The 25,519-nt window shown below is 42.0% G+C and overlaps 1 protein-coding gene across 1 annotated transcript in view; it reads right to left on the minus strand.

The window, feature by feature from the left end:
- Nucleotides 1–1,547: 1,547 nt before the first annotated feature.
- LOC129855671 (insulin receptor-like) overlaps nucleotides 1,548–25,519 on the minus strand; it is a 106,221-nt gene continuing 82,249 nt past the window's right edge. The window contains exons 7-20 of the mRNA XM_055923574.1: nucleotides 25,065–25,191; nucleotides 23,927–24,177; nucleotides 23,532–23,699; nucleotides 23,143–23,341; nucleotides 15,889–16,172; nucleotides 15,592–15,740; nucleotides 14,476–14,632; nucleotides 14,096–14,192; nucleotides 13,883–13,950; nucleotides 13,537–13,766; nucleotides 12,986–13,259; nucleotides 12,663–12,792; nucleotides 12,081–12,215; nucleotides 1,548–11,816 (exon numbers count right to left, since the gene is read on the minus strand). Coding sequence (XP_055779549.1) covers nucleotides 11,456–11,816; nucleotides 12,081–12,215; nucleotides 12,663–12,792; nucleotides 12,986–13,259; nucleotides 13,537–13,766; nucleotides 13,883–13,950; nucleotides 14,096–14,192; nucleotides 14,476–14,632; nucleotides 15,592–15,740; nucleotides 15,889–16,172; nucleotides 23,143–23,341; nucleotides 23,532–23,699; nucleotides 23,927–24,177; nucleotides 25,065–25,191 — 2,630 coding nt within the window. The 3' untranslated portion in view covers nucleotides 1,548–11,455. The remainder of the gene's footprint in view (nucleotides 11,817–12,080; nucleotides 12,216–12,662; nucleotides 12,793–12,985; nucleotides 13,260–13,536; nucleotides 13,767–13,882; nucleotides 13,951–14,095; nucleotides 14,193–14,475; nucleotides 14,633–15,591; nucleotides 15,741–15,888; nucleotides 16,173–23,142; nucleotides 23,342–23,531; nucleotides 23,700–23,926; nucleotides 24,178–25,064; nucleotides 25,192–25,519) is intronic.

Consider the following 25,519-nt stretch of genomic DNA (forward strand, 5'->3'; position numbering starts at 1 on the left):
CAACAGTGGCCTGCTGGAGGTCATTTTGCAGGGCTCTGGCAGTGCACCTCCTTGCACAAAGGCGGAGGTAGCGGTCCTGCTGCTGGGTTGTTGCCCTCCTACGGCCTGTCTCCTGGTAGCGCCTCCATGCTCTGGACACTACGCTGACAGACACAGCAAACCTTTTTTGCCACAGCTCGCATTGATGTGCCATCCTGGATGAACTGCACTACCTGAGCCACTTGTGTGGGTTGTAGACTCCGTCTCATGCTACCACTAGAGTGAGAGCACCGCCAGCATTCAAAAGTGACCAAAACATCAGCCAGAAAGCATAGGAACTGAGAAGTGGTCTGTGGTCACCACTTGCAGAATCACTCCTTTTTTGGGGGTGCCTTGCTAATTGCCTATAATTTCCACCTTTTTGTCTATTCCATTTGCACAACAGCATGTGAAATTTATTGTCAATCAGTGTTGCTTCCTAAGTGGACAGTTTGATTTCACAGAAGTGTGATTGACTTGGAGTTACATTGTGTTGTTTAAGTGTTCCCTTTATTTTTTTGAGCAGTGTACATCCACAGGTACACCTCCAATTGACTCAAATGATGTCAATTAGCCTATCAGAAGCTTCTACAGCCATGACATCACTTTCTGGAATTTTCCAAGCTGTTTAAAGGCACAGTCAACTTAGTCTATGTAAACTTCTGACCCACTGGAATTTGGATACTGTGAAATAATCAGTCTGTAAACAATTGTTGGAAAAATGACTGGTGTCATGCACAAAGAAGATGTCCTAACCAACTTGCCAAAACTAGTTTGTTAACAAGAAAATTGTGGAGTGGTTGAAAAACGAGTTTTAATGACTCCAACCTAAGTGTATGTAAACTTCCGAATTCAACTGCATATGTACATATCTACCTCAAATTACCTTGTACCCTTGCACATCGACTCGGTACTGGAACTCTGTGTACATAGCGAAGTTATCGTAACTTGTGTATTTATTACTTGTGTTCTTTTTTTTATATTAAAAAAAAATTAATCTCGGCATTGTTGGGAAGGGCCCGTAAGTAAGCACTTCACTTTTAGTCTACATCTGTTGTTTACGAAGAAGCATGTGACAAATATTTGAATAAAGAGGTAACACAAGGATATTGAGTTAAACATGAGTTGGTCCAGGTTGTCGATGTTGACCTTCCAGGACCAGCTTACACTTCCCAGATCCCATCAGGCGAGGGAAATGCAAAACTGGCCTTAGACCAGTCTAAACATTCAGTTACATAGTGGTGAATACATTCTTCCCCATATTATGTTAATGATGAGCTAACATGGCTGCCATAGAATGCTGTAATGTCATGTAAACACATCATAATGCAGAAACCTCAATGTCCTAACTCTAAATACTTGGTTCTGCTCCTCGTACTGTACAGTACAAACCGTTTGGCAGATACTAGCGGTCTGCATTGCAGTTCACTCAAGTGGGTCGCTTTAAAACGGCAATGCCGCCGCAGTACCATCTGGAGAGGGATTGCTACATTTTGTTAATTTGACCTAGTTGATATACAAAATTTAAATAACATTATCCAACAATTTTATTAATGATTTTAATATAAACAGTTAATTGTAGAATCATTTACACACAGTACGACATTATTTTCATATCATTCCACAATGTTCTGTACACGTCACTGCTTGGCTCTCCTTGAAAACATAGAAAAAATAAATTGTCAGGCATTATTTAGTCATGGCACATTTTGGATCTTGCACATGTGTAATTGTGTGTGGAAGTGACAAGAGCATTAATATGATATTTATATATGTGATATACATAAAGATAATGGCACATTTTGATCCAGTGTTGGGATGTAGCCATCTTTGTGGTTGTACATGGGTGTGATACACATACACGTCACCTGTATATGCATCTGTGACATAATGTAGCTATACATTATCAACGTCGAATACATCAGTAAATCTTCTAAAAAAATAACATGACAGGTTCATAAAGAGGTATCCTGTCAGCCTACACATAAAACATTTCGTGGCCATCTATGTGCACAGAAGAAGGAGCAGCAATCAGATAAACAAACACAACCCATGGCGAGACTTTAACCAAGGACGATACAGACACCTAAAACTCCACCTAGGGGCTAGAGACCTTAACATGTAGCGAGTTGCCAAAACAAAGCAGACCACTGGCAAGATAGCATGACTAGGATCCCTTTACCCCCTAAACCCTCAATATCATCACAACCCCACCCACCACTACTATACTGAACCCCCCCACCAGACCCTCATCCATTTGTCAAACAATTACACTTCAATAAATTTGACGTGACATTGAATAACAAAAACTTTCAGCAAGGGCAAATATAATATATAATTCTTAAATCGATGCCTATGTAGATGAGCCGAGTCAGTTTTAAAAGTGGCGTCTCTTTCTTTAAACCATACCAACTATAGCCTCAGACACGTACACATTTCATTACACTACTAACAGACATTGTACATAATACATAGCGAAGGTGTTTTTCTTCATATTGCCCCATAGCCATGTTAAATGGTTAAGAACCACCTACACATTAGATTGGGATATCACCATAGTTTGATACACTTTATAGCTTATTTATTTATTAGGATTTCATGTTGTGTTTTCCTCCACGAACGTGCAGTGGTCTTTTCCAGTTTTACACATCGAAAAGCAAATGTCAACTAAATCTAGATGACTTTTCTGTTGGCTGTTGGTCAGAAGGAAACGCATTTTCTTTCCCATAACATAGCAATGTGTGATATTTTGAGACAAAAAATAAAAATAAACACGCTAACGGGTGGGCGGGGGTAAAAACGCATGAGTTGTTCACAAACACGGGAACATGCATTTACAATGGAATAGAACATGATCAAATGAATGTTTTAGGCCACATGTCATATGATACACAGGTAGCCCATCCAGCCAGCATTGTGCTGCTCCATAGTACATCTACAGTACAAAACTTTTATCTGCTCTGCATACTGGGGTAGTGTCATGACTAAAAAACATCTAACTTTGGTATTTTATTTAGAAAAAGTTATATACATTGATAAATGTTCAATTCAATAATCTACAAGAGTAGTAAAAGATTAGACAGAAAAGTAATTGTATTTGCGCTCCTTTTTTTGCCCTTCCCCCAAAAAAGGAATAGAAATTAAACATCTCTAAATGTAATACTTTCTTTTTAAAACAATAAAATGCATACAATGCTTTGTTCTCAACCTGTGCTGCAGCACTAGCATGCTCAGTCAAACTGCATTTTCAGGTTATCAAAGTAAGCATTTCACTGTTAGTCTACACCTACTGTTTACTAAACATGTGACAAATAACATTTGATTTGGGTTTCAAACTAAACCTAAACTTCCCTAAATCAAGTGATACAATTTGTCACGGACATCTGCAACTACTTTAAATGGGAGTTCTATTCTCCCCATGTCATGCAATCAATGGTTGCTAATTATACATGATCCCATGTACTTTGGGTGTTGGGCTATCCTCAACAAAGAGATGGCCAAAATACAAAATTCTATTCAATTAAAAACTAAATCAGCTGGGGATGGTTGGGTTCATGCCGAATTCAAGCAAGAGCTTTGCCCCAGTAGAGACAAGAAGTTCAACATTTTGGTGAAACCATGAATATCATTCACATACAGTAACTATCCCAATACAGTTATATCATGAATCATCCAGCCAAGCAAAGGGGATGTGTTGTGTCCCTCTGACTGCAGCTACGAGTACAGAACACAACTATCTCCTGTCTTAGAATGCATAATACGTTAATACTCCAGTATTCTCCTGCTGGGATGTTGGGGGTGAGATGAGACAGTCCAGTCCAGACCAGAGCAGACTAGTCCAGTCCAGGGCACTGAGGGTCTGGCTGGCTGTGTAGTCAGGAGGAGGGCAGTCTGTCTGAGCAAGGCACTATGGGACAGAGCCCTGGCTACACACTCGAGTCCTGATGCTGCACTTCCCCCATCCAGCCAGCTGGGGGCAGTGAACACCACATATCACAATGATAACAGGCATACAATCAGATCATTATCTTTAAAGGCTGAACATTTGATTTGAAGAGGGTGGTTGTTTGTTGACAACTTCGAAGCTACATCTCCCCCAAAATATGATTTGCTAGGATGCCAAGAGAACTTGCACTTCAGTCAGAGACAGGTTGGAAGCTCCTTCCATCATCCAACCCCCGATACACGTGCCTCCCTGAGAAGTTAAAATCTAGTCCTTTGACCAGCGGAGGCATGCAGTGTCCAGACAGACCCATTCCATGGCATTGATATAACAATAAGGAAATTTCTTGATATTCACAGTAGAAAAAAATACATACAACATTAAGGGAAAACAACAGAACAGAGAAATAAAAACACTTCTGGAGGATACATTAAACGGCCTTGAGACTAAATGCTGTCCGTATTTGACTGAGAACTGGGACTCTGAGAGATATATTTACACACACTAGACACACTCCTGTGTTCCAATGGCACGCTGTTTTAGCTAATCCAAGTTTATCATTTTAAAAGGCTAATTGATCATTATAAAACCCTTTTGCAATTATGTTAGCACAGCTGAAATCTGTTGTGCTGATTAAAGAAGCAATAAAACTGGCCTTCTTTAGACTAGTTGTCCTCTTGCTCAGGGTGCTCCCACTCCTCTTTCTATTCTGGTTAGAGTCAGTTTGCGTTGTTCTGTGAAGGGAGTAAGTAGTACACGGCATTGTACGAGATCTTCAGTTTCTTGGCAATTTATAGCATGGAATAGCCTTCATTTCTCAGAACAAGAATAGACTGATGAGTTTCAGAAGAAAGGTCTTTGTTTCTGGCCATTTTGAGCCTGTAATCGAACACACAAATAATGATGCTCCAGATACTCGACTAGTCTAAAGAAGGCCAGTTGTATTGCTTCTTTAGACAGAACAACAGTTTTCAGATATGCTAACATAATTGCAAAAGGGTTTTCTAATGATCAATTAGCCTTTTATAATGATAAACTTGGATTAGCTAACACAACGTGCCATTGGAACACAGGAGGGATGATTGATGATAACGGGCCTCCGAAGATATTCCATTTCAAACAAAGTGTCCATTTCCAGCTACAATAGTCATTTACAACTAACGTCTACACTGTTTTTCGGATCAATGTTATGTTATTTTAATGAACAAAAAAAACGTGTTTTTCTTTCAAAAACAAGGACATTTAAAAGTGACCCCAAACTTTTGAACGGTAGTGTATATACCCACACAAACCAACAGTGAGGAGTTCATCTATGGTGAGTCAATGGTGAAAAGCATGACCAAGGCTGAGCTATTGCAGACTATGGCTATGTGATCAAGAGATGTGCAATCATGATTTGGAGTACTCTGTCTTGATGCAGAATTTAAATAAAAATCTCAAATCAAGTCTTCCCTAGAACAATGAACGCACAAACGCAAAGCAGTCTGGTTCGCTCACAAGCAACTATCAGTTAGCGGGTATGTAAGAACAGCTATTACATTAACTGTTGTTACAGGGTGTGTAAAAATTCTGTTATTTTCAAAAAGAAACCTGAAGCTTGGGAATCTGAAATCCTATTCAAATAATGGGAGTGGGAACCTAAAAAGCACATTTTTCATAATTAATCACCAGTCAAAAGGTTGTCGTCATATTACCACATTCTTGACTGATATACGTCTTCTAATACAACATTTAAAAGCGCATTGGGGTTGTGCTTCACACTACACTGGGGGTTAACCTACTCGGTTGTTAAGATAATGTGGAGTTTGAATATGGGGAAAAAAGTTCTTAATCAGGGTAATTACTGGGTCAAAACGTGTTACTTTCTTCTTATTCTGATCAGGGTGTTTCTCAATATGCATTCTACCGTACTCCACACTCGCATTCTCCGACGACGTTCTCGAGTACGTTCTTGTAAGGACGAGAGTGTAGAGAAGCATTCGCCATCCCCCCTACTACAGTTGAAGTCAGAAGTTTACATACACCTTAGCCAAATACATTTAAACTCAGTTTTTCACAATTCCTGACATTTAATCCCAGTAAAAATTCAATTTTAGGTCAGTCAGGATCACCACTTAATTTTAAGAATTTGAAAGGTCAGATTAATGGAGAAAATAATTTCAGCTTTATTTTTTATTTACTGTGGATATAGATACTTTTGTACCTGTTTCCTAGAGCACCATGGTGTTTATACGTGTGTACAATTGTTTGTACAGATGAATGTGGTACCTTCAGGCGTTTGGAAATTGCTCCCAAGGATGAACCAGACTTGTGGAGGTCTACAATTTTTTTCTGAAGTCTTGCCCGACTTCTTTTGATTTTCCCATGATCAAGCAAAGCGGCACAGGTACACCTCCAATTGACTCAAAGTATGTCAATTAGCCTATCAGAAGCTTTTAAAGCCATGACATCATTTACTGGAATTTTCCAAGCTGTTTAAAGGCACAGTCAACTTAGTGTATGTAAACTTCTGACCCACTGGAATTTGGATACTGTGAATTATAATTGAAATAATCAGTCCGTAAACAATTGTTGGAAAAATGACTTGTGTCATGCACAAAGTAGATGTCCTAACCGACTTGCCATACTATAGTTTGTGAACAAGAAATTTGTGGAGTGGTTGAAAAACAAGTTTTAATGACTCCAACCTAAGTGTATGTAAACTTCCGACTTCAACTGTATATTACCTTACGCTTCACCTCCCCATTCACTGAAACGTCTTTCAGCCAGGACAATGGTAGCAATAGACGAAACAAGATATACACAAAGCAACATTTTACTTCATAGTTATCAACTAGATATGTTAATCGTAATAATCTAGCTAGCCAGCTAGTTAAACAGGCAAAAATGACCTGAAACTAATGTTATGCAAGGTAGATGTACATTTTTCGTGGGTAGCTACCAATTCTTTGTGGCTAGCTAGTTATCCAGTTAGCCCTATTGACTTAGCCATTCACTGAACCGTTTTCCAGCCAGGACAATGGCATTAGAGATGAAACAAGATATACACAAAGCAACCGTTTTACTTCATAACTATCAGCTAGCTAAATGTGAATCATAATAATGTAACTAAACAGATAGTTGAACAGGCAAAAATGACCTAAAACAAATATTATGCAAGTTAGATGTTAAATAAAGGTTAAATAAAAATAGATGTCAGTTATTCGTGGGTAGTTAGCTAGCAATTCTTCATGGCTATCTGGCTAGCTAACAGTAGTAGCTAGCCAGTTAGCCCTATTGACTTATTATGGGCTTGCGATCTATGGTAAGTAGGCAGGTAAATAGCATGTATTTATGAAGGTATCAAGAAAAAAATATTGTAGTCTGGCAACATATGACATGTGAATATGCAACATTTCATTCCGAGGTCGATGAGTATTTTCTCTCGCTTCAGCTCAACTTAATGCCCGACCATTGATTTAAAAAAATGTTACATCATTTTTAACGTGGTTGCGTCATATTTCTTTGCATACTTTCCGTTGAAGCGTGCATCGATGCATGCTTCAAAAATATTTACAAACGGAGTACGCATTCGAGAAGGGACCTCCGTGGGGGAGTTTACGTATACCTTGATTTGGACTCATAATCCGACCCTCTCGTGGTCCAATTTGCGTGCTCGGAGCATGTTAGTACGCATTTTGAGAAACACAAAGGGTCTTATCTTTTTTATTTCTTTCAAGGGGCTGCGTTGGATTTTGTGGGATTCTATATTCTGATAGTATTCTGCCTATATTCTGATAGTATTATGATGTGGTCACAGACGGGCAGAGTCCCTGTCCTCTGATTTGAACTACAGGGATACCAACAGACTGATAGACGAAGAAAGATGCTGTCGTCTCAAACTGATTCCTCCAAACACCCACTGAGGTAGACTGTGGCCAAATACATAGAAACTACAACTACCAACTCCTTTTCACATTTATAGCTCTACTCTTAACTAGTATTTTTTTTTACCTGACTTTCAATATTTAAAAAACTTTGACAAAAAGCAAACAGTGTTTTTTATACAATGATAATAAAATAAATAAAATATTAAATATCTGTAATTTTTCAAAGATGATGGTGATCTTCTGAATTCAAAATTGCATACACTTGTATATACCGCCATAAAGAGACAATGTTCATATGAAGAGATAGATATCCACCATTTATCTCTGGTTATGGACATGTACTGTATGCACAGTTGTAAGGGAGGTTTCCCACTTTTTCGCTCTTTTTTTTTTACCAGACACTATATTCTTTAGTATTTACAAAGTATAAAGAAATGAGAGTGTAACTGATTGAGGGGGGAAAAAATACATTTTGGGGGGCATTCGAGTAAGTGGAGTAGATCAAATTCTCAAGAATCAGCGAGAACCAGAAAGGTGGTTTAACATTGCTTAAACTTTGAACACTATAGCACTAAATGGACTTGCCATTCAACCCTTACATCAACTGACCAAAAACTAGCCACATACCTCTCTCACAAGCTGATGTTCCCCATAGAAACAGATAAATGATATCTATTTAGCAACTCATATCTTTTTCCAACATCTCTAAATACCTAATCTCTAAGTACTACTTGAGATTTACGGTATGGATTTAGCTCCCACCTACGAGTCAAATTTCTCTCCCACTGTCTAACATGTATAAATACACACACACACACACACACACACACACACACACACACACACACACACACACACACACACACACACACACACACACACACACACACACACACAATGTAGCTACACGCATTAGCATGAGTATGTGCCAACAAACAAACAGTAACCAGCCTGTACAATGTACATCCATCTCTCTGGTCTGTGGTTGGTTGAGAAGGCACTGGGTGGAGGCTGATGCGGTTCCACCATCTCCGATACAGACAGACATACAGAGACAGAGGGGTAAACAGTGATAACTGGGTGAAGATGAATGGGCAGGTTAGGGGTAATAACATCAGGCCCATTACTCTGAGGGCTAGGGTTAATAACACTGAAAGCTCTAAACAGCCACACAGGCTCAAACTGCTGAGTGGACGAGGTCAGATTGACTTACCCTTAGCTCCTGTCTGTGCTTTTCTGTCTCTTATCAATGCTTCTGACAATAGACAATGAGTATCACTGCCTTTGGCTAGAGGGAGGGATAATGGGACAAATAGAGACGTGTGTGTCAACTACTAATGATTGGGCTATTTGTGCTTCTCAATGGGAATGCCATGTAGACACTTTTCAATCAATCTTTTAACACCAATTTGGGATTTGTTTAACATAGAATAAGCGCGTGTGTGTACTTAAAAAAAAAAGGGCTTTGTCTTGTGCTGGGAAGAAGCTGACAGGAATGTTTAAATGTCTGTATGGAACTTAATAATATGAATGTAAATGGATAGAGGTTTACACTTTCATGACCCATCTTTAGATATTGGAGTGATGGGTTACAATCCAAATTGTGGGGAGGGGTACACCACAATCCAAATGGGAGGGTGTGGGTTTGAAAGACACCCAAATCAACGGCGGGGGGGGAGAGATAAGTTCAATATCTTTTTCTTTAGGGTGGAAGGGAGAAGGGTTTGTGAATAACGGGCACACAGCAAGTCCGAACACGGTCTCCACTGCCAATAGTAGAATGTTAGCCCAGCCCTGGGGGTAAAGCAGCACTTGTTGTACAGCTACAGTGTGTCCTGACTCATACCGTACCAACACCTGTACACCACCTCCCTCCGTTAGTACACACCGACACACACACACACACACACACACCTTCAACTAACTGCTCCCTCCCTCTCCTTCGCTGCTGCCCGCTGTGGACTCCATGCAATAGGAACTTTCCAAAATGTTCAAATCAAAAGCATTCAACCACAGTAACATGGAAAATTCCACCAGCAGCCTGATTCTGACCTCCTTCCTGTGTCAGCGAACATACAGCCAATGGGCTATCGTTATGTGGGGACGGGGCGTAGGGTCAAAACAAACCCAGTTGTATGAGGACATGGGGGTTATGATAGAGTAGAGCTGATGCTCGCCACTCAAATAAAGCACTGCATTATTTCTCTCTCAAAGCCCTGATGGTATGTGGTCCTGCAATACATCCAACTATATGGGCTTCTGACTCCAGTGGAGGAGATAGATAGCTAGATGGGTCTCCTATGACCCAACTATAACCCTATAAAACACCACTACCAACAGCACAAGCCAAGACAGCACAAGCCAAGTACAAATCAGGCCAAGACAAACTGTCTGTCCAAGCAAGCAGACATCACATCTCTAGCCCCACCGATAACATCAATCAATCAAACAGATAGCTAATGATCAACCAAAGATAGACACATTTTAACACAATTGTAGATAACAACATGGACATCTACACCATGGCTCCATCAGCACCATTCATTCCCATAACAGTTTTTGGTTCTTGTCATTTTAGCATAGTGGCCACCCAAACTCTTCCACTGACAGGAAGAACAACATTTGAAAGATGCCATGATTTTCCTAAAATAGTGGGCTGCCCTTTGTTGCTGAGGAGAACAGGGTTCTCCTGATGGTTTGAAAGAGAAGTAAAACCACGTGTGGAGGTCTAAGACAACAGAGCACTGGCTCTGATTAGTGCGATATCTGGGGTTAGAGAAAGAAAAAAAGACAGACAAAAAAAAAAGCCTCAGATGAAAACATTACAAATATGAACTATGTACAAAAACATCTATATTGTATATATTCTATATAAAATATTGATATAAATACCAAATATTCCATATATATTATATATTCTAAATCCACAAAAATATATGAAAGCAGCAGCTATTGGTCAGTCTGAGGAACTATTTTGCCCAACTTTTAACTGTTTAAATATCCTTCAGCCATAATGTGAGGACACAGAAATAAAACTGAAAAAGTGAGACAAAAAATGCTAATAAATTAGAACTATTCACCAAACACCAAAATAATCTCCGTAAAGTTTGGAATTCTGCACAATTTTTTTTTAAATAAAAAGTTTCTCTACGAATGGACATTTTTTCTAGAGAGTTTATGCCATCCCATGGTTCAAACCTGTCTAGACATTGTTCAGAGGAAATTAATACAAGTATTGATAGACACTTCTCTTTGTTTACAGGCCACAAATAAAAAGGCCACTATCTGAAAAGATTTTCAAGAGAATGGAAGAGAGATGGGGCAGCCTGGAGAGAGCGAGAAAGAGAGAGATAAGTGCTCAGTTTTTTTTCTTTTTCCATCAACCAGTCCTGGAAACATGGCAATAGTGAAAAAAAATAAAGATAGTAGAAAGTTGTAGTAGATGATTCGGGATAAATGCAAAAATGTCTTTCAACATATACCAAAATGTTTGCATCCTGTGTCCCACCATGCTTGGCAGCTGTGAGGAAGAAAATACATGTCCTGAGATCAGTGTTTTTAAGGGCTTCTGCAAGAGTTATACAATTTAAATAGTTTGAAAGGAGGAAGAAAACCTTAAGAAATGTTAGGAAGGGCTGGATCTGGGCAATGATAGGATTCGTCCGTTTTTCTTGCCACCGTTCATGTGTGTGTAGGGCACGTGTTCCTCATAGTTGCCCCTTAGGTTCTGGCTGGATCCATTGTCTCTGGATAGACTGTCGCTGTCCTCTCTCTGGGAGTAGGACGATGGGTCCAGTGGGATGCTCTCCATGTTCTCCAGGTCCAAGTCAAACTCCTCTGTCTCAGGGAGCTTGTTCTCCTCGCTGTAGAAGAAGGAGACCTCCTGGAAGCTGGGGTGAACATCCTCCTTCAACATCTCAATGATCTCCTGGAAGGTTGGACGCAGCTTGGGGTTGTACTGCCAGCACATCGTCATCAGGTTGTGGCTGAGGGAGGAGAAGAGGGAGAAAGATGAATGAATGAGAAAAATACATCTATGAGCTCTATTCAGAAGCCACACACCTCTGTTGGTCCCCATTGAAGCAAAACTAGCCCAAGGAATACTGTAGGCATATAGTGGTGGTAACTCAAACGCTTAACCAAAGCAAAATATATACCTCATGTACTTTGTATGGCTGGTACGGCATATCAATGTAAAATACTACAGATCCCACAATGCACTAAAACTCTACAGTGTTTGAGACACGTACATCCTCTCCACGCAGTTCTCTGGTCTGTCTAGGTATCCTCCGTCCATGACGAACTTGAGGACCTGTTCGTTGGACAGGCCCTGGTAAGGCTGCTCTGCTAGGGTGCTGACCTCCCACAATACCACACCAAATGACCTGGAGATAGACAGGTACAACACATTATCTCAAGCCAAAAACAATAAAAGGATGTGAATAATGAAATAGAGGACTAGTGACCTCAAATTAAAATCTGGACATCAAAGCCAGTTCCACTGCTTTTTTCATTGTTCACCTCTAATAAAGGGACTGATTTAGACCTGGGACACGAGCTGGGTGCAATTAATTATCAGGTAGAACAGAATCCCATCAGTAGTCTGGACCCATGTAAGCTATAGGGTAAGATTGAAATACCCCTAGACTAGTGTAACTGAATAAGAAGTGGTTATAGAGTTACTGTAGACATTAAGGGGGTAAGAAGGGGGAGTGGAAAAAGATGCTCTCAAAAAAAAGAGGTTAAAGAGATTGAATAGAGTGGAATAAAAAGAATGAGCAGAAAATCCCATCTGACATCCGTGGCAGCCAGGTGTGTCCTACTGTACTCACCAGCAGTCTGAATGTGCGGTGAACACTCCGTCCTTCAGAGATTCAGGAGCCATCCACCGGACAGGAAGCAGACCCTTCCCTCCCTTACGGTAGTAATCCGTCTCATATATATCTCTGGTCATGCCAAAGTCTAAGGGGAGGAGAGGAACAGTTAAAACACAACCGACAGTAAATAGCATCGTCACATCATAAACCTAACCCTTCCTGCAGTAGTCTGTCTCATAGATGTCTCTGGTCACGCCAAAATCTGGAGAGACAGTCATACATCAGACAGTCATACACGTGAGTGTGATACTGTACTCTATTATTCTTCTGTACTCTACCTCCGATCTTGACGGTGTTGTCCTCAGCCACCATGCAGTTCCTGGCGGCCAGATCTCTGTGGACAAACTTTTTGGCGTTGAGGTAGGCCATGCCGTCTGCTATCTCCCCCGCCATCTGAATCATCTCCTTCAGTGTGGGAGGGGGCTTCCCTGTGGGGTTATTCTCAGAGTCTGGTCGGAGGCACCGCAGGAAGCTCTTCAGATCCCCGTGGGTCATCAGCTCCATCACCACCAGAGTGGGCTGGCCTTTAGACACCACCCCCAGCAGACGCACCTACAGACAGAGAGAGCAGCGAGAGTCAGGACCATTGAGATAAATATTTCTCAATATAAAAACTTGATGAAATGTACTCAATATAAAACGGATTCCAATGCATGGCACGTACGGCCATGAAACAGTTTCTGTACGGCTCCATCTTGCTCAAAACGCTCAATCTACAGTACAGAGTATCCACTGTGTCAACCTTCTTACCAGAGAATACATTCTCAGTCATCATACCCAGATAATAGATACTGGGTTTGTAACGAAAGTGAATGAATAAGTTCCTAACCACGTGGTGGCAGCTAAAGGCCTTCATGACAGACGCTTCGTTGAGGAACTCTATCCTCTCTCTCAGACTGGCCGACTCATTGACCGTCTTCACCGCCACACGCGTGTCCGGCTCGCCCTTCACAATGTCCTTGGCGATGCCCTCGTAGACCATGCCAAATGAGCCCTGACCCAGCTCCTTCAAGATGTTGATCTTCTCCCTCGCCACCTCCCAGTCATCAGGCACGTACACTACACAATACAAAAGGAGAAAGTTCTCTTTTTAGTACACTTTTTAACACGTACACTACCTCACAGGAAAACAAACTCGCGAAACCAGTTTGAGGTGTGGGTTTGGTTGTCCTTACCGTCATTGGCGCTCAGGTACTCTGGGTTGGACGAGGCGATCAGAGGTCCAGTGGGTCCCTCAGTTTGTCTGGAACACACGGTCACACAGACTAGTCAAAGGTATCCTTGCATATTTAATTAGTATATTTGTCTTGCCAGGCTGTCATTGTAAAGAATATATTTTTTAAATAAATAAAGCAATTATACCAAACATCTACTCAATCAAGTCTTACTTCTTCTTGAAGATCATGAAGACTCCACCTCCTACGAATAGCAGCAGAATGAAGCAGATGACTGAGCCAATGATAATCTTCAGTGAAGTGGTGTCCTCTGCAACAAACACAGCAGCCATTGGTCAGTAATTTACATTTTTGTCATTTAGCATACACTCTTATCCAGAGCAATTTACAGGAGCAATTAGGGTTAAGTGCCTCGCTACCCTAGTCAACTCGGGGATTCGAACCAGCGACCTTTCAGTTATTGGCTCAACACTCTTAACCTCTAAGCTACCTGCCGACCCAGTCACTCTCATAGCAAAATGAACTGCTCACATTTGTGTTCCAGAAAGTGTAAGCAGGTCCAGTTCCCATTGGAGCAGGCAGGCAAGACTTACTGTCGGGCATGAAGAAGAAGGTGGGTTCGGTCCAGGAGCCGTTTCCTGCCAGCGACGTGGCACGTATCCTCACGGTGTAGTTCCCAGGATGCACTACTCTCAGCCTGCAGCCTCCAATCTGGGTGTAGGCCTTCCTGGACACGCAGTGATGCTGCTCCTGGAACACATTATTACAAGGTTATAGAGTGGTTATAACATGGCTACGTCATGGTTATAGCACTAAGTCACACAAGGATTTGTATAAACAGTGTGACTCTGAACACCAGAGTTTACAATATAGATGCTTCTTTCCCTGAGGCTTCTCAACAACAAAGTAGGTGTCTGTGAATCAAACAGCTTTTAACCTAGCATACTAGCACTCAATCTTGTAAATTATTTTATTTACATAAAACATAAACAGCAAATCTTGTTATCTTTCACACTTAAATATTTTAAATAGCTTCATTTAACCCCTTACACTCTTGGACATTGGCATATATGGATTGGGCCACATTTAAATGTTTCTAACAGAAGAACTATAAAAAGCATTCGCATGATCATGGTAGCAGGTGACATAATCAGACCAAAGGTGAGGACACGACAGTTCCAAACGTTACACTGTTGATTTTATTAGCATTTTACATTTACTGTACTTTTCACAGCATTTGTCAATAAGGAAATCTGAAAATACTCTGGATACATTTAGTAACATATTAAGAATATTCATTGACAGTTTGGAATAGGTGCAAAATAAGCAAAATAATTAAAAAGGGATTGAGTGAGAGGTCTAACTGGTGTCTCCAAGTGGCCACACACCTCTCAAAAACTGTGCACAGTTCCTAAGTAATTAGGTTTTTGTATGGAAGACAGCCCTGCATCCCTACCATCACACAATTACTGTTGTTGTTTAGGTAATCCATGTTTATGAGCGCAGACAATGGTTGAAAAAGGATGAGCCAAGATCAAACTCAGACTGTAGCTACCATGTATACACATAATAAACTAATCAAACATATTCAAATTCTGTAGAATCAAGTACCGGGGTAAGAACATATTTTTAAAAAACAAGAAAAAAGCAGAGGGAAATCGATTGATAGAAACACAGTTAAGTAATTTCATCCTAGTATTCATACTAACCTCAAGGTCTCCCAACCTCTTGTAGTTGACTTCGTACAGGATGATCATGCCATTGGGGGCTCTGGGGTCCAGCCACTTGATGTGGACAGACTCTGGGTGCTCCGACACCATCTCATGGGTCACCTGGCCCACAATGTCATCAGCTTTCTCTGCAGGGAAAGGAGCAGAACACAGGAAGAACCATCAGCAAGGGCAATATGAAAGAAGAGTGTCTGTACTGTGTAGTGTACAAATATGCATGTTACTCGCAGAGAAGCTGTAGTTCATCAGTGTGTCTGACTCCGTGTACAGTCTTACTTTCGGGCATGGTGCGGGCGCTGACGTAGGTAGCCATGCTGCAGCGTTGGGGGTCTGTGGGGTGGTTGCAGGCATGGATCTCTATCTGGTAGCTGGTAAAGTGACGCAGGTTGGAGATGACCGTCGACTCCTTGGCATACACCACTAACGTCACCTTAGAGCCCTCTACCCCCTCGCCACCTGGGCTGGGCGTGGTGGACGCGTTGGGCAGGGTGGGGGTAGTGGTCAGGAAGTGCGGAAGGGTGGCGTTGGCCACGCCCACTGAGCGGCGCCGACGAGACGGTCTGATGGAGAAAAGGGGAGGAGAGAGACAGGAGGAGAGTAGAGGACAGGAGAGGGAAATGAGAAGCCAGGTGAGATGAGGCGTACTATGGTAACAAAGACCTAAGATGAAAGTTGTCAGCGGAAGTCATTATGAACAAACTTTCACAACAACCTGGTTGTCCTATACTGGAACTTACCTACCTACCGTACAGATCTCTGCTGAAGATCAATGTTAGTTACTCCAACCCAGAAACCCATTGTATCTATCCAACACAGCCAACAACTCCAAAAATCACAGGTGTTTGACCAATTACATTAATTGTCCTCTTATTCTCCATTAAGGGTTAGGTGAAGATAATGATGTTGTGAGTTAGAGTCCATGGTAAGTAGTCCTGTTCTCTGGTCACAGTGCCCATTAACTCAGCTACACTCATCACCACTAGATGGAGCGCCGGAGCCTTCAGCTAGCCAAGCATCCAGACATCACTGGGTTTGTTTACAACTGAGGTGAGTGCAGACTGAGAAGTGCTGAGAACAGAACAGGGAGAGGCTGATAGAGAGAGTAGCTTGTTACATTATGTTCCTGCTGCTACAGAGAGTAGTAGAGGGGAGATCCAACCTCCCACTGGGTCAAAAGTCTTTTGTCCTAATTGTTGAGGTTCAAATTGAGGGATGGTAATCTGACCTTGGATCAGATCCCGTGGTTAGACTAAGGCAACTTCTTCCTCAGCAGGCAGGTTGGCATCTGCATGGAGGGGCTCTATCTATATATCTGTCTATCAATCAATTTATCTGTCTAACAGTGAGTCTTCAGAACGCTGGCTGCCTGGCTGGGCCCACAGTGATGATGTCACAGGCCTGCCTGGGTCTGATTACAGGCTCTCTTTGACGAAGTGCTTTCTGCCTGGTGATGCAGACAGACAGCACAACTGAACATACTCACCCATCTCAGCCATGTCACTACACTACCAGAGAAATACAGACAGTCAGTAGAACAATAGACAGAAATCCACTAACTGGAGTCAACCAAAATGGAAGCAAAGAATAGAACTAGCCAGGTCTGGGTCACGTTGGGTTCCAGACAGTCCAGTCATTTACATGGTCCTCTGTAGCTCAGTTGGTAGAGAATGTATCTTGCAACATCAGGATCGTGGGTTATAAGCATGACTATAAGCATGTGCTAAATGGCATCTATTATTCCCTCTACTTTTGTCTCTCTCTCTGCCAGTCTTAGCAGCACCAGTAGGGTTTAGAGGGGATGAGCGGAATGAGGAGCTAACTAGGCATGACGACACCAGCCATACTGGCTGACCCCAGGTGGAGGTCTGAGTGACTGTTTCAGCCCAATACCTTCATAAGAAAAGATGGGAAAGCCATGAAGGTGTGGTGCCATTTCCAAGGCAGGGGTAGCTGTGTTTTACATTAAGGGATTACAGTGGTGAGACAGAGTGTCTATGTGGTCCTGTCATTGCGTGACGGAGAGGAGATACAGGAGGCACACAAGATTGTCACTCACTAGGCTGCCACTGTTGTGTCAACCGATTATGATTTTTCGATACCCATACTGATTATTGGAGGACCAAAAAAATTACGATACCGATTAAAATCGGCCAATTTTTATAAACATGTGTAATAGTGAAAATTACAACAATACTGAATGAACAATGAACCCTTATATTTTAACTTAATATAATACATAAATAAAATCTATTTAGTCTCAAATAAATAAGTAAACATGTTCAATTTGGTTTAAATAATGCAATAACTCAGTGATGGAGAAGAAAGTAAAAGTGCATGTAAAAAAGCTAACGTTTAAGTTCCTTGCTCAGAACATATGAAAGCTGGTGGTTCAATATTCCCAGTTCTTCAATATTCCCAGTTAAGAAGTTTTAGGTTGTAGTTATAGGAATTATGACGCGTCGGCTATTTCTCTCTATACCATTTGTATTTCGAATACCTTTGACTATTGGATGTGGATGTTCTTATTTAGGCACTTTAGTATTGCCAGCCTAATCTCGGGAGTTGAGAGGCTTGAAGTCATAAACTGCGCTGTGTGTCAAGCATTGCTAAGAGCTGCTCGCAAACGCAGTAAAGTGCTGTTTGAATGAATGCTTACGAGCCTGCAGCTGCCTACCACCGCTCAGTCAGACTGCTCTATCAAATCATAGACTAAATTATAATAAACACGGAAATACGAGCTTTAAGTCATTAATATGGTCAAATCCGGAAACTATAATTTCGAAAACAAAACGTATATTCTTTCAGTGAAATACGGAACCACTCCGTATTTTGTCCAACGGGTGGCAACCCTAAGTCTAAATATTGCTGTTACATTGCATAACCTTCAATGTAATGTCATAATTAAGTAAAATTCTGGCAAATTAAATACGGTCTTTGTTAGGAAGAAACCGTTTGCAACGAGCCAGGCGGCCCAAACTGTTGCATATACCCCGACTCTGCTTGCCTTGAACGCAAGAGAAGTGACAATGTCCTAGATAATATTGCCTGCTAACATGCATTTATTTTAACTAAATATGCAGGGTTAAAAAAAAAAAACAATACACAGAAATATTTTAAAGAAAGGCATTGATGTTCATGATTAGGTACATTTGTGCAACAAATGTGCTTTAAAAAAAATCATCACCCGTTTGGTGAAGTTGAATAAGGCTGTGATTCGATGATAAATGAACAGGCACTGCATTGATTATATGCAACGCAGGACAAGCTAGTTAACCTAGTAATATCATCAACCATGTGTAGTAAACTACGTAGTGATTATGTGAAGATTGATAGTTTTTTTTTTTTATGCTAGCTAGCAACTTACTTGGCTCATTGCAGCCACAAGGTCCTTTTGACACGGCACTCACGTAACAGGTAGTCAAGCCGTCCACGCAGTTTCCTCAAGGATTGCAATGTAATCAGTCATAATGGGCGTCCAAAAAAGCCGAGTACCGATTGTTATGAAAACTTGAAATCCGCCCTAATTAATCGGCCATGCCGATCGGTCGACCTCTAGTCTGAACTCCTTGTTCACTAGGCTGTCACTGTTGTGTGTCTGAACTCCTTGCTCACTAGGCTGTCACTGTTGTGTGTCTGAACTCCTTGCTCACTAGGCTGCTATTGTTGTGTTTCTGAACTCCTTGTTCACTAGGCTGCTATTGTTGTGTTTCTGAACTCCTTGTTCACTAGGCTGTCACTGTTGTGTGTCTGAATTCCTTGTTCACTAGGCTGCTATTGTTGTGTTTCTGAACTCCTTGCTCACTAGGCTGTCACTGTTGTGTGTCTGAACTCCTTGCTCACTAGGCTGTCACTGTTGTGTGTCTGAACTCCTTGCTCACTAGGCTGCTATTGTTGTGTTTCTGAACTCCTTGTTCACTAGGCTGCTATTGTTGTGTTTCTGAACTCCTTGTTCACTAGGCTGTCACTGTTGTGTGTCTGAATTCCTTGTTCACTAGGCTGCTATTGTTGTGTTTCTGAACTCCTTGCTCACTAGGCTGTCACTGTTGTGTGTCTGAATTCCTTGTTCACTAGGCTGCTATTGTTGTGTTTCTGAACTCCTTGTTCACTAGGCTGCTATTGTTGTGTTTCTGAACTCCTTGTTCACTAGGCTGCTATTGTTGTGTTTCTGAACTCCTTGCTCACTAGGCTGTCACTGTTGTGTGTCTGAATTCCTTGTTCACTAGGCTGCTATTGTTGTGTTTCTGAACTCCTTGTTCACTAGGCTGCTATTGTTGTGTTTCTGAACTCCTTGCTCACTAGGCTGCTATTGTTGTGTTTCTGAACTCCTTGTTCACTAGGCTGCTATTGTTGTGTTTCTGAACTCCTTGTTCACTAGGCTGCTATTGTTGTGTTTCTGAACTCCTTGCTCACTAGGCTGGCACTGTTGTGTGTCTGAATTCCTTGTTCACTAGGCTGCTATTGTTGTGTTTCTGAACTCCTTGCTCACTAGGCTGTCACTGTTGTGTCTGAACTCCTTGTTCAAAAGGCTGTCTCACACACAACGGGTCGGGGCTAGCCGGATGGCAGGCACGCACGCACGCACGCACACACATAATAATCCGGGGACAAACAAAGGGTGAACGGGGAGCTAAATCAGAACAGCCAAGGCCGGACACCGTCGTTTGAAACTGCGGCAACGCGGAAGAGACCGACTCAGATACTGGATTTGCTTGGTGATTTCCCATGCCTCGCCTCAGCAACTATTATACAAATTCCTTCCTATGGTTAAAATGTGAGGGTGTGTGTATGTTACAGTGTGTGTGTGTGTGTCTGTTTATGTGTGTGTGGCACAGTGTGTGTGTGTGTGTCAGCCCAGGGGCCTCATGTCAGTCAACGGTGCATTTGAAAGCCAGCTCTGCTTGCTATTCCACCTGCCAAAGAGCCTTTGCCTTTGGTGCCGTCAAAACATTACGCTACACAGACGATCTCTTCTCACATGTTCCTGGAATCGCAATAAAAAGGGGAATGGAACACATAAGCTTTTAGTAATTATCATGCTTGGGTTGAGCAGGCATTTCATTTGTCACACTGAGAGAATGACATTTCCATTTTCCCAGAGTTTTCCGCCAAGGCTAGATAACACTGCAAGTCGTGAAATACCCCCCCCCCCCCCCCCCCATGAATTAGTGCTTCAAATTATGCATACACCACTGACGCAGAGCTGCTGGCTGTTGTGCTCTAATTGACTGACAAGGTGAGGGGGCCAAGGCATTAACTAATCAAATGGGGACTAACTTATTAAAAAAGGGACCATCGCGCTCTCTCAGAAGCTTGGCTGGTGCGTCAAACCCGTGAATTCAGACAAATAAAAGGTGTGATGGATTCACACTCAAAAAGATGTCGCATAAAGCTTACTTCGTGTTTAGATTGTTTCAATTATCACTGCATCAAGGACAGCGTACACAGACATTTTGGCTTTGCAGCCTTCTTCAGTATGTAGGTACAAATATTTTTCTTTCAAAACAGAATTTGTAGAGGGCACAGGTGAGCAACCGATGCTTCTAATCAGGATCTGCCAATCAGTAGACCAGTGAAGATACATCCCTGATTGGCAGATGAGGCAACACTGATTAGAAGCACCTGCTGCTCATCGGTTGCTTCCCTGTGTTCCCTACAAATGCTGATTTGAATGAAAAATATTTGTACCTATTATTTGACCCTGCTGGTCATCTATGAACGTTTGAACATCTTTAAGAACAATCTGGCCTTAAATAGCCATGTACTCTTATAATCTCCACCCGGCACAGCCAGAAGAGGACTGGCCACCCCTCAGAGCCTGGTACCTCTCTAGGTTTCTTCTTAGGTTCCTGACTTTCTAGGGAGTTTTTCCTAGCCACCGTGCTTCTACATCTGCATTGCTTGCTGTTTGGGGTTTTAGGCTGGGTTTCTGTATAGCACTTTGTGACATCTGCTGATGTAAAAAGGGCTTTATAAATACATGATTGATTGATTGTACCTACACACTGAGGAAGGCGGCAAAGCCAAAATGTCTGTGTACATTTATGCGACATCAATTTGGATGCGGACCCATCACACCTATTATTGGGCTGGGCATTAATACCAGGCTTACCTATCATCGGAGGCGTTGCTTACAGAAGGTGTTATGGAAGAATGAGAGATCAGCTGTGTTCAGAGTCCACCTGTCATCAGACTCCATCATACACTCCCCTCACGTTCATTTAATAGACTTTTTAGGAGTGTTTCTTTCCGGGTTCCCTGAATTCTGGGGTAATTTCTGAGGTAATTTCTGAGGAACTGAAGCTCAGTTCTGGTGACTTTTTAAAAGGATATTCTACTCCAAAATGAGTTAAAATAAAAGTATGCTGACACCATTTAAAATATAATTTCCAACTCCAGAAACGAGCCCAATAACTCATTGGTCAAATTATTTGTAACAATTACTTAACATATTGGGCCATGTATATAGCCTATGCATGGTCCATATTATGAGGTATGCTATTAGCAATAAACATTATCACCTGTAGCCCAACTGATGCAGCAAAGCGCAAATAAATAGGCTGAAGAATGGAGTTACCTATCTGCATTTACCCTATTGGGTTTAATCATTAGCCAGATCCCAAATGTGATCTTTTAACTAGTTTTTATCCTATTGATGCATTTTATGTCCCAGAAAACTTGCATAAACACAGTGAATAATAATGTAGGCCTACCTGTTAAGGTAACTCCCGACTGAGGTAAAAAACACTCCCTGCCTGTACTTCTCACAGAAACTTCATCACAATTTTTACTACCCAACACAATTTTTACTCCCCTGGTTGCCACGTCTCTTGCTCAACTAAAAATATTATCGGTCTCATCACAATTTTTAAGTCAATCCCTAGAAATTATTTTGAGGTAGTGTACCCCAAGCTACCCAAAAATTGAATGGCGTTACATTTAGCCCCACTCTCCCCTATGCACTCACTGCTAATTGCGGAGCGGTAACGTGTTTCACCATGCCGCGGCTAAAAATTCTGGGTTTAAAAATGGTGCAGTTTGCACATATTTAGGAGTTGAGAAATAAATAAAGTAGGAATGGAAAGCTGGGATCCCTTCTTTTTAACAAAGGCCACTGTTGGGTTGTAATCTGAAATTCTTGCTACACCAGAAGTGAATGGTTTATCACTGTCAGAACCTAACACCATTAAAACTGCTGTTTTCGCGATTGCAAGAATGGTTGTGCATTGACTGCTTGTCAATATGCATGTTTCCCGCCCTATGGCACTCGTAACTTGAAATGCACCAAGAGAGGAATATTTTTCTCACAAAGAACACGCAACAACAAGCCCATTAGGTAAATAGATAAACTATTCTACTATGATGTTATCAGATTTTTCTATTAATTACTTGTTTTGTTTGCAGAGGAATAGTAAATGTGGGCTGTTATGACATCTTCAAAGTGAGACTCAGCAGAAATACTTGTTCACGTTCCATATTTTTTGTGGCGGCAATGATTTTGCCGAGTGCAGCGGTACCACTGTGCTATCATACCTGACTTCAAACACTTCGTTGTGGATGTAGTTTTCGAAGGTCTTGCGGTACTCAGACTCCTCAGCCTCCTTCTTGAGCTGGGTGTCTGTTTTGGGGCAGGCACAGCAGCGGTTCCCTGGCCCAGACTCGTCTGTCTGGTTCCACTTTTGCTCCTCGTCAGTGTCCAGATGGGTAGGCGCCCGCGACGGCAGCTTCATTCCTGCACACAGACAGAGAGATGGTTAGAATGCCAAACGTCACATCCCAACTGAATCCCACACGCAAAATAGTGGACCCCGAAACCCATTCGTCAATGGTCAACAGACCGAGATCATTTGATATGATTGATCAACCTTTTCGTAACTATAATATGAAGTAAACATCTGAATAATAACAATCCTCTGTCTCACCTTTTTGACAGTAGTCAAACTTGTAGAGGTCGCTGTCCTCGGGCTGCTGCTGACAGAACACCAGGTAGTGAGTGATGTTGCCATTGGCGTCCGTGGGGGGCTTCCACTTCAGGATGATCTGAGAGGACGAGTTGGATGATGAGATGGGGTCCAGCGGCACCGACGGCTCTAGAACACAACGTGGTTAAAGTAGGGTTTGCCGTCATACTAGCGGGTTGGGACCCATTGGTGGATCGACGCTAGTTTCTCTAGTCTTTGGTTACAGCAAAAGACAAATTACTTCAGTTAAAGCTTGCTAGCTAGAGACACTGTTGTGTGTATTTGTTGGGCCACAACAAGATTCGAGATGTAGTAGATTAGAATGTTGTAAGGACGGAGGATTGTTTGTGACTCACTGGTGGCATTGGTGCGGACGTAGATGATCTCACTCTTGGCCCCGAGGACCTGGTGTTCATCTGAGGCGGAGAGCTGGGTCTTGACCATGATGGCGTACTGGGTATAGGGTTTCATAGTATGGATGAGGTAGCCAGGCTCTCCCTGCTCCTTCCCCTCCGAGGCCCGGGGTGGAGGGTCTACGTCAGCTATCACCCAGCTGTTAGAGCCGCACGCATCCTGGCCATCAAACTCTGTCACATTCTTATAGGGCCTGGAGAAGGAATGGGACAGAGACAAACACACATACTCAATAGTAGAAATATACCGTAAGCCAAGTCAAACTCCGTCACATTCTTTTAGCGTCTGGAAGGGTGGGACACACACACACACACACACATTACTACGTTCTTGGGAAGAGACTTGGATTCAAAACGATGACAGGAGAGTGGCCTAATTATGCACATCCAAAAGTAGCACAGTGGCAGCTACCATTCATAGTCGATAAAGCCGCTAACAAAATGTCCCACGACTAGCCCCTCCTTCAGTAAAGAAGAACCCGTCCATGGTAGAGCTACAGTAAGAGCCATCACATTCTTATACTGTAGGAGATGAGCGAGAGACTCATTTATTATTCACATATTCAGTTCTACAGCAAAGAAATGCAATCAGGACACCTATTCACATGGAGTGTGGTATAAGCTTTCTGAAGAGTAATGCCAAGAGAAGAGAACAGCCATTACTCATACTGTACACCACATGCTGATCGATGCTTCTAAAACAGCATGTTTTATTCAGAAAAAGACACCTGTTCTGTGATACAGCTAAGAAGTATAAACTGTGCTGGGAGCTTAAATAATGACACTGTATGTCTGTCTTACAATACTGCTTACCGGCATGTCCATCACACATTACTTCTACCTCTTTCTGAATGTATTTGTGTTTGTTCTTAATTTATATGTATTCATGTTTTTCTACCTACAGTACCCTGCCATAGACTAGCGTCTGCTCCAGGGGTGTCCATTGAGCTGTCTCACCTTACAGAAACAGATGATCGGTTCCTTCCCTATGGGCCATTCTGGCTCAGACAAAGGTACTAATTTACTTTCAGTACAGTACGCCTCTAGGTATTTATGTATTAATGTATTGCTTCCTACTTACGCCTCTTTGTACAGGACCATGAAGCCTAGTAGGTCTCTGAAGTCAGGCGGCCAGAAGGGTTCCCACTTGATGAGGATCTTGTCTGACTGAGTGCGCACCGTGGTGAACTTCAGGACCTGGTTCTCACCTGGAGACCAACAACAGAGACAGACAGAGACATCAGCCAAAGGAGGAGTGATCAGGGCGAATCAGGGAGGTGAGAGAATAGCAATATTGTAGAAGAGGTAAAGAAAACATATGAGCGCTACACTGTAAATACAGATAGAACCTACTGACGGCTTTTATCCAAAGCAACTTATAGTCATGCGTGCATACATTTTAGTATGGTTGGCCCCAGTGGGAATCGAACTCACAATCCTGGCGTTGCAAGTGTCATGCTCTGCCAACTGAGCCACAAAGGACCACTAAATACTTAATAGTAAATGTTAACTGTAAGTAACCTTTGATTAATAGCG

The sequence above is a fragment of the Salvelinus fontinalis genome, chromosome 5 (assembly GCF_029448725.1).
Source record: "Salvelinus fontinalis isolate EN_2023a chromosome 5, ASM2944872v1, whole genome shotgun sequence".
In the NCBI taxonomy this organism is placed as follows: domain Eukaryota; kingdom Metazoa; phylum Chordata; class Actinopteri; order Salmoniformes; family Salmonidae; genus Salvelinus; species Salvelinus fontinalis.